A 17,744-nucleotide genomic window follows, 5' to 3' on the forward strand; every position below is an offset into this window, starting at 1 on the left:
TAGCGGTGCCTGGTTTCCTTCCTTACAATTTCAAATGTAAAAACAAAAGGGTCTTTGTCAATATGTCAATGTGATTTTTTTTTTTTGAATGAACTTGCAAAGTTATTAAAAAAAACTTTTTGTCATTATGGGGTATGGAGTGTAGATTGATGTGAAAAAAATAGGCTGCAACATAACAAAATGTGGAAAAGGGGGTCTGAATACTTTATGAAAGCACTGTATATATAATAATATTCAGGAATATTCAGAGTTTGTCCTGAACGGAAAAATGATAGGTGGCCGCCAAAGCAAATTTTATGACATTTATTTTGCCTACGCATCTTTATAAGCACTAAATATGCTTCTCATATGTAACACAAACGCGTGAGGGGTGATTAAGAACTGGTTTTATGTGCGTATTGCGCCATCCAACGAGAATAATTTGCGCAAGTGATGCACTCTGCTCAATCCTCCTGTATCTCGGGAGCACGGATGTGTGCAAGTCAACCAGACTTCCATTGATATGCAAGCTCCGATGACAGGATAGCCAGAGTGGCTCACACACACGATTAAATGGACTTCCGTCAATAATGTGCTGAAGAAAACAAAACTTAAGTGACCCATTTGAATTTTACATGAGAATTTATAAGGGTGTGAAGGTTTGTTTTGGCACAACTCATTTAGCACTTTAAAGAACAGTAGCTAAATTTTAAAGTAGGGCTATCACTACCGATTATTTTGGTAATAGAGTAGTCGAACAACTACTCTGACGATTAATCGAGTAACCAGAAAAATGATTTCATAACTCTGATTGCATGGTTGACGAGGTGAAGTCACATTTGGGTAAAATACATTCATTCTCCTAAATTTTGATGCACTCTACAATTGAATAAATAACAACAAAACAATTGTGCAAACAATATCTAAAGCAAACTGACACCCAAAGCATATACATTTGTTTTATATAATTCAAGCTGACAGAGATTGGCTACTTCAGGTGTACCTACCCTTTTTTTTTTTTAAACGCAAGATCTACTTTTTCTTTAACTAGTTCAACATGAGCTAGATATTTCAGTTTACATCTCAAATACGAGATAACAGGCCATGGAAATACAACATTTTATCTTTTCAGAAACAATGTCTGCTTACCAATCTTGTTTATTGAGGATGAGTTCCATTCATGGTTAAACATTTTATGGAGATTAAAAAGCCATTTTATTTGTTTGTTGTTGTTTTTTTTTTAACTATCACACTATATATGCAACACCGAATACAATATTAACAGTAATCATGCCATTAAAAGATGCACATTTCAACTAATTTCTCCTCAAGGTAAGCCAAAGTGTGATATTGTGTCTGTTTGGCTTTAACGGCACATGTACAGAGCTACGGCGTTATTCAGTAAATAACGTACTATGGATTCCCATATTGAGTTTTATCTGTGATAATGGGCATAAACTATAAAATATTTAGCAGAAGTCTGGCATTGCAAACTATTACAAACGTAATCATCATGAATTTCCATGCGTAAGATCGCGTTTACATTTAAATGGTAATTAATGTACACAGAATGGAAAACTAATTATAATCAGCAGAAAATATCGTTATTAGATCATATGGATTCATTCAAGATTTATCGAGCAGAAAGTGTTTGTGCATCCAACAACGCATGTAACCGACAGACGTCTTTGTCATTACATAATTTTAAATTGCTTCATAAAAGCCTATATTGCAAACGATTGTGTAGATAAATACGTTTAGAGTGCATTCCAATGAGTTCAGCGTCTCCCGCGCAGAAACGAATGGCTCACCTTCTCTCGCGCATCTGGAAGTGCAGCACCGCAAATCCATGCTGATGAGCTTATTGCGTGTGTCCAGCGGGTATGTGGAAACTGGATGTTATCTTTTTGATTTCTGTTGCATTTCTGAAGTGATGTTATGATTTTTCAGGTCCTGCATTGTTTTTCAAACCTAAAGTGAAGCGCTGTCATACAGCTGACCACTCTTGTCGTTATGTGTTTGGACCCTCGTCCGTGAACTGCTTCACTTCTGCCTTATTTTCGATTTGTTGATTTGGCAATTTTGTAATCGAGGAACAGCCCTATTTTAAAGGAAAGGAACGGTTTTGCATATGTATTTAAAGTAACAATAATAATAAAACTTTCAATCCTAACTTTTCTTGATTTAGGCTTAGTTTAATAACAATCATGAACCAAACCGTGAGTTCAGTTTCGTGAACTGAATCGTGATACCCCTAAGAATTTAAAGTTATTTCAAACGCCTAGACAGTTAAAACATTCTGAGCAGCACATAACAGGGAAAGAGAAAATACCTTCCCTGCACAAGCATCAATTACTGTACAAGATATTTCACATCTACACTAACCTTTATCACAGTAAACTGTAACTGAATTTTTCAATACAACTGTAGCAGTTGTATTCGAAAAAAAATACATTTTTAAATGCGTTTAGGATATTATTTTTCAATAAAAAAATAAACTGTTTATTTTTAAGAAAGACTAACTACCTAACCACTGTAATTAGGAGCCAGTCATGTCATTTCTTGTGATTTTGGCAATACAAATGCAACTGTTAAACAATGAAACAATGATAAACATAAGGGCAAGTACAATGCTGAATAAAAGTCTTTATAAATTTTGAACAAAGCCATGTGTATTATTGTAATTACTGATGAAGTTTAAGTTCAGGAAACAAACTGGTCTGGTTTGGCTTCAGATGTTCCTAGAATCAAAATGATTCCCAAATCATTAAGAGTCAAGGAAAACAATATCTGTAATGGAGTAGGAAAAACAGTCCCAAATCAGTAAAGTGGTTTACTCTTGAAAATTAGAACTAGGCCTATAGAAACATGGTGTTCAGTTTTCCCACAGCACCTTGAAGTATAAAAACTGTTGAATTCAGAAGTTTCTAGATGTTCAGATTATCAAAAATAAACAATTCATAACAAACATGAAATGCAACTAAATATTTTATTCTTAATTGAAATAAAAATGAAATACATTTATTTATTTTTTTAAACACGTTATGTTCTTGTTCAACTGCCACCACTGAAGACCATATTTGACCCAGGAAAAACTTGGTACATTTGATGTTTACACTCAGGGCTGCAGATTACAACAAATATTTAGGAGCCGTTGCTCCTTAACTGAAACATTAATGAGCCAAATGGCTGTTTTTAGTTGCTAAATCATATAATTGCTCGATTTAGATTGTTGTTCAGAAACAAGACAGAAAACAGATGAAAAGACAGATAAGAACCCATTAATCTGAGGTTTAATAAACAGTATATATAGTTGAGAAGATACGCAAGTTTGCATTCTCCTTTTGTCTCAATGTTCACACCCCTTTCATAATTTATACAAATATAAGACCTTCAGAATCCACATAAGCAGACAATTACATAAAGCATTTCAGGCATATAGTAATGATGTTGAGAATCAATGAATAAGGGTGTATGAGTTCCTCAATTGTCCTAAGTGTCAAAAGCTGGATCTCATATATATATATATATATATATCGATCGCAGGCCTCTGAATAGAATCGTATAGCGGCATACTTTGAAGTATCGGCAAATATCGGAATCCAGGCCAAGAGAATCGATTAAAGATCGTATTGTGATGAAATGTCCAATTTACACCGCTTCTAAAAACATAAGTGCATGATAACTATTGGGCTACAATGTAAAAATAATATATTTTGCAATTTTTCTGCTCCATGGTTTGTCAGATATTTTCGATCATCATCTGCAGTTACATCAGGGCATTTGTCAAATATCGTCTATATCCGATTGCATCATCCTATTGGCCAGACCTACCATAGGTCTGACACACATTCCTTACAATACAACATCCTTAATTGTCTTTTACAATAGGCACTGTGTAGGTATTGTTTTTTTGTTTTTTTTTCAGACACCATTGTTAAAAGGAACATGAGCCACATTTTACTTTGTCTGGAATCCATTGAATGGTTTGGCATTCAATGGTTTGGCATTTTGACCAAGCATCAACTTAAGGCCATGGATTTCCAATATATAATCTAAGCTCTTGAATATACAGTACACAGGGGTTTTCCTGCATTTACATTTTTCAAGTTAAATTTTGGGCCGCTGAAACAAAGTTAATGATATTCATCTTCATGTGATGTCAATGTATGACAACACCGCCATGTTTGTGATCAAAATTCCATTTACCTTCAGTGTGTTGCGTTGTGGGATGCATCAAAAGCCAGTGAAATTGTTGTTTCTATGAATAATTTTTAGGCTTGGTAAACTAATTAATCACAAATGTTTCTGTGATTAATTGCACTTAAATTATGGTACATGATTTATTTAGACATGTCAGTTATCTGTACAAATGTAAATTACACCAATCAGCTACAACATGGCAATAAAGAAACAGCTTTCTCTAGGAGCTCATCAATCAATCAAAGGCTATACAATGACTAAAACTGCCAAAAAAAACAGAAGGTTTCATACAAAGGTGACAGCTTCAACACCAGTTTTATGTACAACAGTAAAGAGAAGACTCAGGGGTGCAGGAAGAATTGCAAAGAAAAAGCCAATTTTGAAACAGAAAAAGAATAGGTTCGAGTGGGCAAAGAAACACAGACATTGGATAACAGATAATTGGAAAAGTGTTATGATCTTAACCTCTTTGAGCTTTTTTGGGTTCAGCTAGACTGCAAGGTGTGTGAGAAGAGCTCGACAAGACAGCCACATCTATGGCAAGTGGTACATGAAGTGTGGGGTGAAATGTCACCGGAGTATCTTTACAAACTGACATTTCACCCCACCTGTATGCCAAGGATCTGCAAAGCTGTCATTTCTGCACGTGGAGCATTTTTTAATGAAAACTCTTTGAAATGGTTTAAGAAATTTTTCACAATATTAATGTCCTGACTACATTGTGATCAGATGAATGCCACTTTGGTGAATTAAAGTACCAATTTCTTTTCATACGAGCAAACTCTGTGTGTGCGTGCGTGTGTTTATTCATGTATATACGTGTATGTATCCCCCAACCCTAGTCAGACCCTCCTCTGATTCAGACACCGGCCTTTGCAAGTGAGTGCATGGAGGGAGCCAGGTGCTGCTGAATGCACAAAAACAAAACAAGACTCCTCAACCAACTCTTGCACATCCACACATGCCTATGATGGACACCTTTAAGCCAAATATAGAAATTCACTGCAATCACAAAGCCTTGAAAACTAGAACACTACTGTATGTGGTCTTCCATACATGACCAGACTCAAGGAATTATGCAACAGCAAAAATATGGAGCTACTGTGAATTAGGTCTATTGATACACCACTGACAGACAGGTGTGGCAAAAAGTTAATTTTGCACCTTGCTGATATGCATACCCATTTTTTTACATAGCCAAATTTAAAGGATTTCAAAGTAATAGGGGTATAAACTTCCTTACTTCTGTTCTGTTAAAAGGGATAGTTCAACCAATAATTACAATTCTCAACATTTACTCACACTCATGCCTTTCCAGATGTGTATGAATTTCTTCTGCACAACACAAATTAAGATATTTTGAATATTTCAGATTTGTAGGTCCATACAATGCAAGTGAATGGGTACCAACATTGTGATGCTCCAAAATACACAAACACAGCCTAAAAGTAATCCATACGACTCTAGTGTTTTACTTCATATCTTCAGAAGTGACATGAAAGGTGTGGGTGAGAAACAGATCAATATTTAAGTCCTTTTTTGCCATAAATTCTTCTCCCTGCCCAGTAGGGGGCGATATGCATGGAGAATGTGAATCTCCAAAAACACTAGAATGTGAAAGAGAAAAAACGTGCAGTGCAGTGACTGAGACAACTTATAAATGAAACATTACCAAAACATTTGTGTAAAATACACTTATGTAAATTGTCCCATTAAAATGAATGGGGCAATTTATGCAAGAATGGTTTTTAATAACGATTAAAACAAAAAAGGTTTGTTCTACTCATTTCATGAATAAGGCCAATTGACAACATTTTCATTTACCTGTGTGTTTTTTTTTTTTAAATAATAGTTTTAAAACCTGTTTTTTTTTTTTTAAATAATAGTTTCAAACTTCAGTCTAGTAGTTAAAATAAATGCTCCCGACAAATGATTGTATACTCGTACAAATTTTTCAAACAAACAAAATAATTTAAATGTAAAGAGCAATGCTACAGTCGGTCTCTGCAACATTCATGGGATTGAACGCACTGTCTATATTTTATTATTATAAAATTTAAACTGTAAATGCATTTACATTGAAATGCATTTATTTTTTAATGTGGCGCAGCGAGTACTGTTCGCCCGAGTCACAAAAATTGGAGTTTGTACTGCCCCGTGAAACGAGGGCTTGTGTCGCCAACACGCACTTCCGCCAATGGCGCAATTACATAATTTTTGCCACGCTCAAGCTCACAAACAAGCGGCTACGGCACGCCTTTTTTTTTTGTTGCCAATGTGTGAATGGCTTGTAAAGCAACTTAAAAAATGAGCCCTTCCCGGACATCCAAGTTTGCCTATTAAAGCCTGTAGACTGATTTTCATGCGAAGGGATCGGGTCGCTTTTGCCTGGACAATCCAAAGGATGTGACGTTTATGCACACTCCCGAGAGCCTTGCCTCAGTGCTTCTCTTCCGCTATTCAACAGCGATAACATACTGCGACACTACGTAACGCTATCTTAGAGATGGAATCCAGCAAACGTCTGGCTCCCAGCACAACACCGACTCTTACACAAAATCCGAGTAAGCCAAAAAAAAAAAAAAAAACATTATCTACTGAATCCCTTCTGGCCAAGCGGAAATATGATATTGGTCGAGGGAAAACTAGAGTGAACATCGGCAGGACATATGATTTCTGGAAGGATATTCGTTCGGTTTTGGGGATCAAAACAGACCCTGAATTGGCATTCTTCTTATTGGACAGGTAAGCTTACATAACTGCAAAGCATGTGAAATATAGTGCCATAAGGATTGATCTGTGTCATTTTAGATAACTTGAACTTGCCTGCACAGTAACTTTCATAAACAATGTGTGGCAGGATCACGACCCGGCCCCGCCCTCCGCCCTGCCACACAATGTTAATCTGTAATTATTCAGCAAGGTAAACTACAATAAAACATGAAATGAATGCTAGACAATGTTCAAGATAATGCAAAAAGACCCATTCATTAGTGAAACGTAACTTGGTTATACAGAAAATATATATACATTCTATTATTTAAAAACAATAGCGCAACGATATATCAAAATTACAGTTGTGATGGAATCACATCAATACTGAATTGTGTATACATATTTATAATGTACAGTCTATTTTTTAAACGGACACTTTCATCATCCACCAAATTTAGCAAAGCGCTATTGATAAAGCTGGCTAGCTAGCTAATGCCGACATAGGCTATCGTATAAATGCAGTCAATGTATCTTGCATAGAAAAGTGATTACTTCAAACTACTGGAGGGTCAAATATAATATACAGTCTCAAAGTTTGTTGTTAAACAATCATAACTGTCATTTTAATTATGATACCTCATCTTTCATCATGATGCCGGTGAATCACGTGGTCTCTTTTTTTTACGTCATTGTTTTCGCCAATGCGTCACTATGGAGTGTGTGCATGAGCACGAGCAACAGGTAGCTGGCTACAGTTCACTTAATGGCCACAGGTGTCATTAATTACAAGGGTTTCTGAATCTTACATACTGCACCTTTAAGGGTGAGTAAATGATGAGTACATTTTCATTTTTGGGTGAACTACTCTTTAAGCACACCAAATACTGTAATTGACCTGATTCATTTAGCCACACCTGTCGTGGTGAGTCAATTGAACTTATTCACATTAGCGCATCTTTGATTTTTGACAGGAATTAATGACACAGAGTCTGTGAGTGACAGACCTCTCTTCATTGGGTTTTCCTGTGGTTAAAAGTTGTTGTTTTTTTAACACTATTTGTTCAATTAGTAACTTCAGTCAATATAACTGGTTTGTAACAGTAAATGAAACAGTGGGAACAATTAACACTCACAAAAGAACCTCCCTAAGAACACCAACCCATCTGCTCAAGCCTTTATGTGGTCTCTTTAAAACTATTATGTCCATTTAGGACTTACACAGAGAAAGAAGAGAAAATAAGTCAAGTTTTTCTCATTGACAATAATATAAGATTTGCATCATTACATTTTACAAAATGGATAGCTCATTCAGCCCAAAAGCTTTTTGATTTGTCTCTTTGCTTGGCATCGATATAAAGTGCTGATAGTTCTTCGATATGATGCATATACATTTCTGACAACAAAGAAACTATCACCAAGTAACTAATGTTCATCTAAGCCATAAAATAACCTTTGCATTGCTCATTGCTCCACTGTCCAGGCAAAAGAGGCAGAGTAATCCAGGGATTATAGAGAAGAGAAACATCCTGGGTGTGAAGGGAAAAGATCACATCCCCTCACTGATCTACGGAGCTCAAGCACACATACACCGATTAGACAAAACCACTGCAACATTCTCTTAACACATAACTTGCTCAATATAAAGTGTTCAGATCTTTCTCTTTATGTCCAGTTAGCCCCTTAGTTGTCTATTTCCATACAAGTACAGTCACTTCAGTACAGACAATGAACAAGTCAAGAAACAAAAACAAAATTAAACAAGCTGGTTGCAGCTCAGGTATTTACTAGGATTTCTGCCCTGTCAACTGTGTTGATTAGCATTTCACACAAGCAAAGGTAACCAATCCTGCACTTTAATAAAGACTTTTCAATTTTGTACCAGTGGCATGTCTAAGGATCTCTGTATACATTTTGATCAAGAAGCAGTATACTTAAAAGGCACCAACCAACAATTCATTTAAAGTCAAATTTGTCTGAAAAAACAAGTAGCATACAAGTCCACTGTTTTCATCACTGTAAAAAAACTTGCATGAACTTGCAGTATGTTATGACCCCTCCCTCCCTGAGTTTAGTTGACATGTCACTGACAGACAAGGCCTCAAAACCTCTCTCACATTAACACTTTACTTTCAGCCTTCCATTGATATACATAGACAGCATTGTTTTAATAAAAGGTCTGAAACCTCATGAAAGTTATTAAGAGGTAAAATTAAGTCATTCCATTCCAAATCCTCATGTAGCCAAAACAGCCTTAAGAGCTAGTTTTCAAAGGAGAGTGTAAATACATTAAAACGGATATTATAAAGGTGGAATAGGCTACCCTAAATGGCAGGGATAGGTTTGAGATCAGTAACACATTGGCTGTTGTTTTATTTTCGTTTTGAGAGCAATTTCAGACAGGTTGAGAGTGTTTGCTAATGTAAAATGACTAAGCCTGTTAGCTTTAATACTGAAACTCTACTCATGTCTTTGAATGCCAACATTCGGCATACGTCAATGAAAATTAAAATAATAAGAGCAGACACTGCTTATGTAACCTATTCGGAGATGTGAATTTAAAATTGTCAATTAGTCTTGACCAAATATTTATTGCGTTCTTTAAAGCGCTAAGGCTCCGCGCTAAGGCTCCATGCTAACAGTCATTAGCTTGCAGTGAAGCCGCAGCTCTCACACACACTCACCCTCTCTTTCAATTTAATTAAGGTTGCTTTATTGGCATGACAAAAGTACATTTTGTATTGCCAAAGCATTTAAAATAACATATATCTCTCTCTCGCTCTCTCTCACACACACGCGCGCACTCTCTCTCTCTCTCTCTCTCTCTCTCTCACACACACACACTCTCTCTCTCTCTCTCACACTCACACACACACACACACACACACTCTCTCTCTCTCTCTCTCACACACACACACACACACACACACACACACACACTCTCTCTCTCTCTCTCACACTCACTCACACTCTCTCTCTCTCTCTCTCACACTCACTCACACTCTCTCTCTCTCTCTCTCTCTCTCACACACACACACACACACACACACACACTCTCTCTCTCTCTCTCTCTCTCTCTCACACTCACTCACACACTCACACACACTCACTCACACTCACTCACTCACTCACTCACACACACACACACACACACACACACACACACACACACACACACACACACACACACACACACACACACACACACACAATCCAAATAACCTCAGCAAAACAGCCCTTTACCACACATAACACGATTCATGAACTTACCTTGTTTGTTCGCCTCAGCCATGTGAATAAATGCAATAAATAAAAGGCGCATAATTCCAACGCACGGTGATTTTGTTCGGGTTGAACGTGTGGAACTCTGTGCGGTGTTCTTGCTCGCCATCCTGCTGCTTCTGTATCTATCTACTAGATGGCTGTGCGCGCGGCGTGGGCGCGCGCAAATAAACATTGCTCACGAGCTCACTCGTGAGAGACACCCAGCGGATGTGAGATGCTCTACAACATCTTCGACAGTCACTATTTCACACTTTTAAAAAGTGACTCATCGAACCGCATATGTATGTTTGTCGATGTAAATTGCACTGCCTTGCCATTCATTTTAAAAGATAGGCTTTATTTTGATTGTATTTGACTTTTTGTAATTAGAATAGAACAGAATTTTAGTTGACCAACAGATCTGAAATGGACAATAAAGAGGCTTTCCACCTTTAGAATGAACATAATAGCCAACCCCAACCAAGAGCATTATGCAAATCAGCCTGCATGTACTGCACAGAGAAAGTACAACACATGCAAACCAGTATACAAAAACCAGGTGCATTTATTTAGCCTCTGAATGCCATGTGTTAGTTCTTCAGATTCTAATCTAATCTCTTCAGAAAACAAATGCAGCTTTAATGTAAGGACTGAATATTAATTTAGCTTGTGCATACTTAGAAAAAAGTCCTATATATGCAGTAGGCTATATCCTTGCACTTAATAATGTATTTGTTTGGAAAACTCATAATAATGTTTCATGGATGAATTTGTTTGTTTTTTATTTGTTAAAGTGCAATATGTAATATATTTACTGTACTAAAGCATACAATTATTATAATATGTTATAAGAGATTTAGGAAACATACTAAATTGAAATACTAGCTTCTCCGAAAACAATTCCATAGCCAGTATATTCTACTTTTAAATGTCCGTCCCTGGCTTGTTTACCCCAGGTTGCCAGATTTGAAACAAGTTAGCGGGCAAACACAGCGCGCTGCAGCCATGGAAGGAAGCAATACATTTAAATAACATTGAGTATAAAATATCAGAGTTATAAAATAAAATCCACATGAGCTATTTAATTAATTTGCAAACTTTAAAAACATTGCAAACTTATACATTAGCTGATCAACTTACAGTTTAAGGCTCATTGCTTGCCATTGTCAGTTTGCTCGTTCCTGTTGCGTGTCTTCAACCTGGCGCCCCGCGTGAGCTTTGAATCTGGGGAGGAGGGGGCGGGGGGAGACAACTCTCTCCAATATTTTGAATATGGACTGCAGTACCCATTTTAAATGTTTGACGCCAATGTTACAATCATGTATGCTAACAGGGAAATCTTTATATTCACAGAGCAATGGACTGCTTTGATGTTTGTTTGTTTGTTTGTTATGAACAATATATCATATTTTATTAAGCACATACATTATAGCCAATTTACACATCTAATTACAGCAGATGTCATTATCTGTATTCTTAAACCAATACTGTGTAACAGCATTTGTTTCCTGTTTAAAATGTAAAACACAAATGTTCTCATCCCAGTACTTCCCTACACATACACACACACATGCACACACATACTGGAGGTTATGATTGTGATCATCTTGCCACTATGTTTGCATTATCTAAGACAGAAAAGCTATTTGAGCCACCAGCCCTATATGGCCATCATTATATTTCTCTGTTAAAATATTTATTGTAAACTTGTGAAGTTATCTGCATCTGCAAACAGTTCCCACTTGTTGCATGTGTGATTTGATTACTGAATGTGTCGTATAGCACTTCAACATAGTCCTGTCAACAGTGGTCACCTCATGACAGCAATTAAAAAGGTTTTGAACATCTCTATATGCAAAATCAAAGATAAAAATAACTTGGCAGACAGGGATAATTATTATGAGCTCATACAAGTCATTCAAATGATCACCTCCCTTTTACTGTATTATTCATCATAACAGACACATTACTAGTTACTAAACCAATTTTTAGTCTGCCCTCACGGTCAACTCCAAATTGTGATGTTCTGCCTTTTTTATATTCTCTAGGCACGCGTCACAAGAAATTTGTAATTTGTTTATAGACAAACCTCATGAAATACATAATAACTTACAGTAATACAGGCTTGAAGAGCCTGTTGTTTTTATTTCAGTTCAACAATCACATTGTGTTCTAAATATGGTTCCAGTTATATAAATCCCTGAAATTATGTTTTTTGTAACTTTATGAATGTTTTGAAAGAGGCTTTATTTCCAGGGTTTTTACGATACTTTTAACAATATGGTAATTACTGTATTAACTTCTTGATAGCTTTTCCCTTGATATTTCCTGAATCATCATCTAGTACAAGTAAACTAGACAAGAAAACTATTTATTATTGTCTCAAAAAGATGCCTTTATAATGAGTTGGTATGAGATGGTACAGAGTCAGTTGTATGTAGGTAGAGAAAAGCTTATAATAAAATTATTACACTTCGATCATGAGGATTCTAGACATTCCAGTCTGTCAGCATACAGGCCTACATTTTGGGACAAGATTGGATGAGTGACAATGGTGTGCAGTATAGGATTGCTTCAAAACAGAAGATTCTAAACAATTTGAACCAGAAACAAAAATATTCTGCATCTTATCATAATATGATTTAATATGATCTATTTTTTTAAAAAGTATCCCTTTTTCCAAATTTGGAATGCCCAATTCCCATTGGGTCCTCGCGGTGGCACGGTTACTCACCTCAGTCAGGGTGGTGGAGGACAAGTCTCAGTTGCCTCCGCTTCCAAGGCAGCCAATCCGAGTATCTTATCATGTGGCTCGTTGTGGATGACACCACGGAGACTCACAGCATGTGGAGGCTAGTGATACTCACCACAAACCATGCACAACTTACCACATGCCCCATTGAGAGCGAGAACCATTAATTGTGACCACGAGGAGGTTACCCCATGTGACTCTGGGCCAATTTGGTTGCTTAAGAGACCTGGCTGAAGTCACTCAGCACACCCTGGATTCGAACTCGCGACTCCAGAGGTGGTAGTCAGCGTCAATACTCGCTGTGCTACTCAGCCCCCAATATGATCTATTTTTTGATGATCTACATTTAATTATCTAATATGATATCATTTTCAATAACAGATTATCAAATGGCAAATTACAATTTACCAACAAAATCTGAGCTACTATATGCTGTGTTGAGTTGATACATTTTGTGTATTGAAAAATAGTGCCATAAGAAATAAAAGAATGTTGGTTAAAATACACCTACCCAACATTTACTTCTAAAAAGAGGCTTAAATATAAACTATACATATAATGCATTTATTTTTTAATATGAGTGGTATGTTGGTCTACTTGTTCTACCAGATGTTGTTGCAATGCTGTATTGTTCTTGTGCTGACAATCAAAGGAAGTTCCACTGTTCTGCTGTGGTGAATCATGCGAGGTCTGCACCGAACTGCACTTCGTCCTCCACGCCGATTGGTGTCGATGTAAAGTGCGTCTCACCCACAGGCCACCGGAATCTACCCGAATGACAAAGATGTCTGATTCGTTTCCTTTGTTGTGATATATTAAAGAGACACACCGCGCCGTTGCTGTTTTATTTCAACACTTTTTAAATACAGAAATACAAGCACATATTGTCTGTCAGTATTGATCAACCGTAAGAATGAGTGGCGGAGTGTACGGAGGAGGTAAGTGCGAATTTGGAGGGAGAATGAAATGAATAAGTGCGCCACGTTTATGTGCGCCGCTAGCCTTGAGAACTAGCATAACATGATAATTTTATCATCCTGTTTAATACTTTTATTTTATTTTATGTATTTATTTATTTTTAACCCCCCAAAAAATAGGTTGTTTAATATCTAAAAAAAAATCAATCTATAGCAGGAAATGTATGAATGCAGTTTGTCTCTAAACCCCAGAGACCCAAGCATTGGTATTGGTGATATTTTCATTTTATTTTTATCTTCCTTGAAATTGTTTTGAAAAGGCCACTGATTAAAATCATTACCTTAAAATTTTAGAAATCCGGATATTTTAACCATATTTGGTATTGGGTGAATTTTGTGTGTCTTTAACAGATTGAGGCATTTAATACACAGTCTCTTTCCCCATCAAAACTGTTGTTGTGATACTGCTCAGAGGGTCGGCTACTGTTATTTGTAATTTTCTTATAAAAATAGGTATCAGTTGATTACATTAACAAACGTTACAATTCTGCTACAGTGGGTCTCTGAGGGTTAATTACAATAACACTTGCAGTGTATCCAGAGTTATATTCAGTAATCGATTCACTTTCTCTACGTCTCATAAACTGAGTTTGCTTAGTCTTATAGCTGTATCCTCATCTGTTTCTCTTTGGTTATTTGTAGATGAAGTCGGAGCTCTTGTCTTTGACATGGGCTCATACTCTGTGAGAGCTGGGTATGCTGGAGAGGATTGCCCCAAGGTGTGACTAGCAAGATGAATCCAAATATTGGTGCTTAAGTTGATTCTAAGCAGGAATTGTTAAGTTGTGTTGTGGTTTCTAGGCAGATTTTCCAACTGTGATCGGTGTGACTCTGGACCGGGACGATGGCAGTACGCCGATGGAGACAGATGGGGAGAAGGGCAAGCAGAGCGGCACCACCTACTACATCGACACCAACCAGCTCAGGGTCCCCCGAGAAAGCATGGAAGTCATGTCGCCTCTCAAAAATGGAATGAGTATGTGTATTTTTTTCTTGTTAGAACCAGTGAACATAAATATGCAAACCAGCTGTGTAATAAATAATGCATTACAACGTCATATTGTTAAATGTAATAATGCCGCCTTGTTTTGAAAATTTTCCCATCTAAAGTTGAGGACTGGGACAGCTTCCAAGCCATATTAGATCACACCTACAAAATGCATTTCAAATCAGAGCCCAGTCTGCATCCAGTCTTGATGTCGGAGGCTTCGGTATGTTGGTTTGTGACAGTAAATAAATGTAATGAATCTGCAGACACCAAACAGTACATGAGGTTTCACTCTTGTCATCTTATTTTCTTTATCTTGCAGTGGAACACTCGAGCGAAAAGAGAGAAGCTGACTGAGCTAATGTTTGAACATTACAACATTCCTGCCTTCTTCTTATGTAAATCAGCTGTCCTGTCTGCGTATCCTTTATCTTAAAATTGTCACTGGAAAAGATGCATGTGGAAGGCAATATGTGTAGTATATGTCTCATAGGTAGATCATTTGAGTTATGTGACTGTTATAAAGGATATTTAAAGGGTTTGAGAAGCACATGAGATGTTTAATCCTTTACTCTGAGCATCAGGTTTGCCAACGGACGATCAACAAGTTTGGTGTTAGATAGTGGAGCAACACACACAACTGCTATTCCAGTGCATGATGGTTATGTCCTACAGCAAGGTAATTAAAAATACAGTATAAAAAAAAATACATATATATATATATATATATATATACAGTACTCTGCAAAGGTTTTAGGAAGTTGTAAGGATGTTTTCAAAAATAATGCCATGGATAATTTTTATTTATCAATTAACTTAATACAAAGTGCAGTAAATATAAAAGAAAAACTAAATCAAAATTAGGTATATAATTGGCCTCATTCACTTACATTGCAAGTGCCTCTTTGCAACATCGATTTTTATTTTAAAGGAAAGGATGGACGAGTCAAAATACATTTTAATGGTAATCAACATTATACAACAAATGATGCCAATTGAGCTGAACTTGTATTGAACCTGCAATATTCCTTTTTTAAATTCATATTTCCTATTGACACAAGCAGAAGATATAAAATAACCATCTTTAGACAAATGTTTTTGTGAAACATCTTATGAGCCTAAGATTTCTGTGCAGTACTGTATATGTTTTTCAATTGCCTTTTTTGACATTTCTGTAATTATATTTTTATGATCTTACAGGCATTGTCAAGTCCCCTCTTGCTGGTGACTTCATGAGTATGCAATGTAGAGAGCTGTTTCAAGAGTTAAATGTTGAAATAGTGCCTCCATATATGATTGCATCAAAGGTGAGGCCTGCTCAATTCAGTCCATATTATCATTCTATTTGGAAGCTGTGATCGAAGGAATGTTTTGGCGTGTGTGCTGAAACAGAGGTGGGAATACGTTAAATATTTACAGAAGAATAACAAAATCGAGTTGCAAATAATTTTTTTTCATTAAAGGATTCAGTTCGTGAAGGATCTGCAGCCATTTGGAAGAAAAAAGAAAAGCTACCTCAAGTAACCCGTTCGTGGCATAACTATATGTGCAATGTAAGCAAGCAAAAATCTGTTTGCAGTTCAGTAACATTAATAGACTGATTTACTCTCGTGGAGACTGTCATATGTGATAAATTTGGCTGCCTTTTTTTCAGACTGTCATACAGGATTTTCAGGCCTCTGTGCTACAAGTATCGGACTCGCCCTATGATGAACAGTAGGTCTAATTATTTTTTAATTTTCCAATTAAAATCAAATTTTTCATACAAGATTTTCAGCTAAAGTTTGCTTGATTTTCTTAATGGAATTAAAAACAATTGTGACGTTCTCTTGTTGCAGAGTTGCTGCGCAGATGCCCACTGTTCACTATGAGCTGCCTAATGGATACAACTGTGATTTTGGTGCAGAAAGACTTAAAATCCCAGAGGGTCTTTTTGATCCTTCTAACGCCAAGGCAAGAACTACCCTCCTTCAACAATCCAAACCTCATTGCTCATTCAGAGACTGCTCCTTTTTGTTCTAACTTTAGTTTTTTCTCTTCTCACAGGGTCTTTCAGGGAACACCATGCTGGGAGTTGGCCATGTTGTTACCACCAGCGTTGGCATGTGTGACATTGACATCCGACCAGTAAGATTTCATAGAGCATCTCAAAACAGTGCTTTATACGTACATTTACATACATTGTTTCCGTTGATGTTTGCTATAGTAATTCTGCTGTCTTTGTTTTAGGGTCTGTATGGAAGTGTTGTAGTTACAGGTGGAAACACTCTCATCCAGGGCTTCACAGACAGACTTAACAGAGAACTTTCTCAGAAGACCCCACCGGTGAGTGCAGAGTTGCATATGTGTTTTTAAGGGGTATCAGTTCGATGTCATCATGTCTTACGTGATTGTTGGATTAGTACAATAACAAGTTTTCTTTGCTCTCTGCAGAGTATGCGTTTGAAGTTGATTGCAAATAACACAACTGTGGAGCGCAGATTTAGTGCCTGGATTGGTGGCTCCATCCTTGCATCACTGGTAAATAATGTTCACAATAGCACATACCCTTCATTTCAGTCAAGCAGCATCTCCTCCTCATTAGGAGGTCATAAACTGTGATGAGGCATTAAGTTTAATCATGGTGATTTGTTTAATCAAATGATTGTGGCTCAAATGTTGTTTGTCACCTTCAGGGAACGTTCCAGCAAATGTGGATTTCTAAACAGGAGTATGAAGAAGGTGGGAAGCAGTGTGTTGACCGGAAGTGTCCATAACCAGCTCCTTCGATATCTTGTTTCTTTCAGAATGTCAAGGATATTGAAGACAATAAAAAAAAAAAAAAAACAACATCTAGTCGAGAAACCCTTCTTAGTGGACTCAGGAACTA

At 36.8% G+C, this 17,744-nt stretch overlaps 2 protein-coding genes across 3 annotated transcripts in view; one reads left to right on the plus strand and one right to left on the minus strand.

The window, feature by feature from the left end:
• The window catches only part of LOC127654175 (transmembrane protein 131-like), a 72,787-nt gene extending 62,489 nt beyond the window's left edge, over window positions 1-10,298 (minus strand). For both annotated transcript variants that reach the window (XM_052141227.1, XM_052141226.1), the window contains exon 1: window positions 10,165-10,298. In XM_052141227.1, coding sequence (XP_051997187.1) covers window positions 10,165-10,285 — 121 coding nt within the window. In that variant the 5' untranslated portion in view covers window positions 10,286-10,298. The remainder of the gene's footprint in view (window positions 1-10,164) is intronic.
• A 3,380-nt stretch (window positions 10,299-13,678) lies between these two features.
• LOC127653860 (actin-like protein 6A) lies at window positions 13,679-17,704 on the plus strand. Its single transcript, XM_052140657.1, has 14 exons — window positions 13,679-13,848; window positions 14,530-14,606; window positions 14,689-14,863; window positions 14,998-15,098; window positions 15,198-15,295; window positions 15,460-15,554; window positions 16,076-16,182; window positions 16,339-16,428; window positions 16,530-16,591; window positions 16,714-16,828; window positions 16,922-17,002; window positions 17,105-17,200; window positions 17,309-17,395; window positions 17,551-17,704. The coding sequence occupies exons 1-14, from the start codon at window positions 13,824-13,826 to the stop codon at window positions 17,629-17,631; spliced, it is 1,290 nt and encodes a 429-aa protein (XP_051996617.1). The 5' UTR covers window positions 13,679-13,823; the 3' UTR covers window positions 17,632-17,704.
• The last annotated feature ends 40 nt before the right edge of the window (window positions 17,705-17,744 follow it).

The sequence above is a fragment of the Xyrauchen texanus genome, chromosome 13 (assembly GCF_025860055.1).
Source record: "Xyrauchen texanus isolate HMW12.3.18 chromosome 13, RBS_HiC_50CHRs, whole genome shotgun sequence".
In the NCBI taxonomy this organism is placed as follows: domain Eukaryota; kingdom Metazoa; phylum Chordata; class Actinopteri; order Cypriniformes; family Catostomidae; genus Xyrauchen; species Xyrauchen texanus.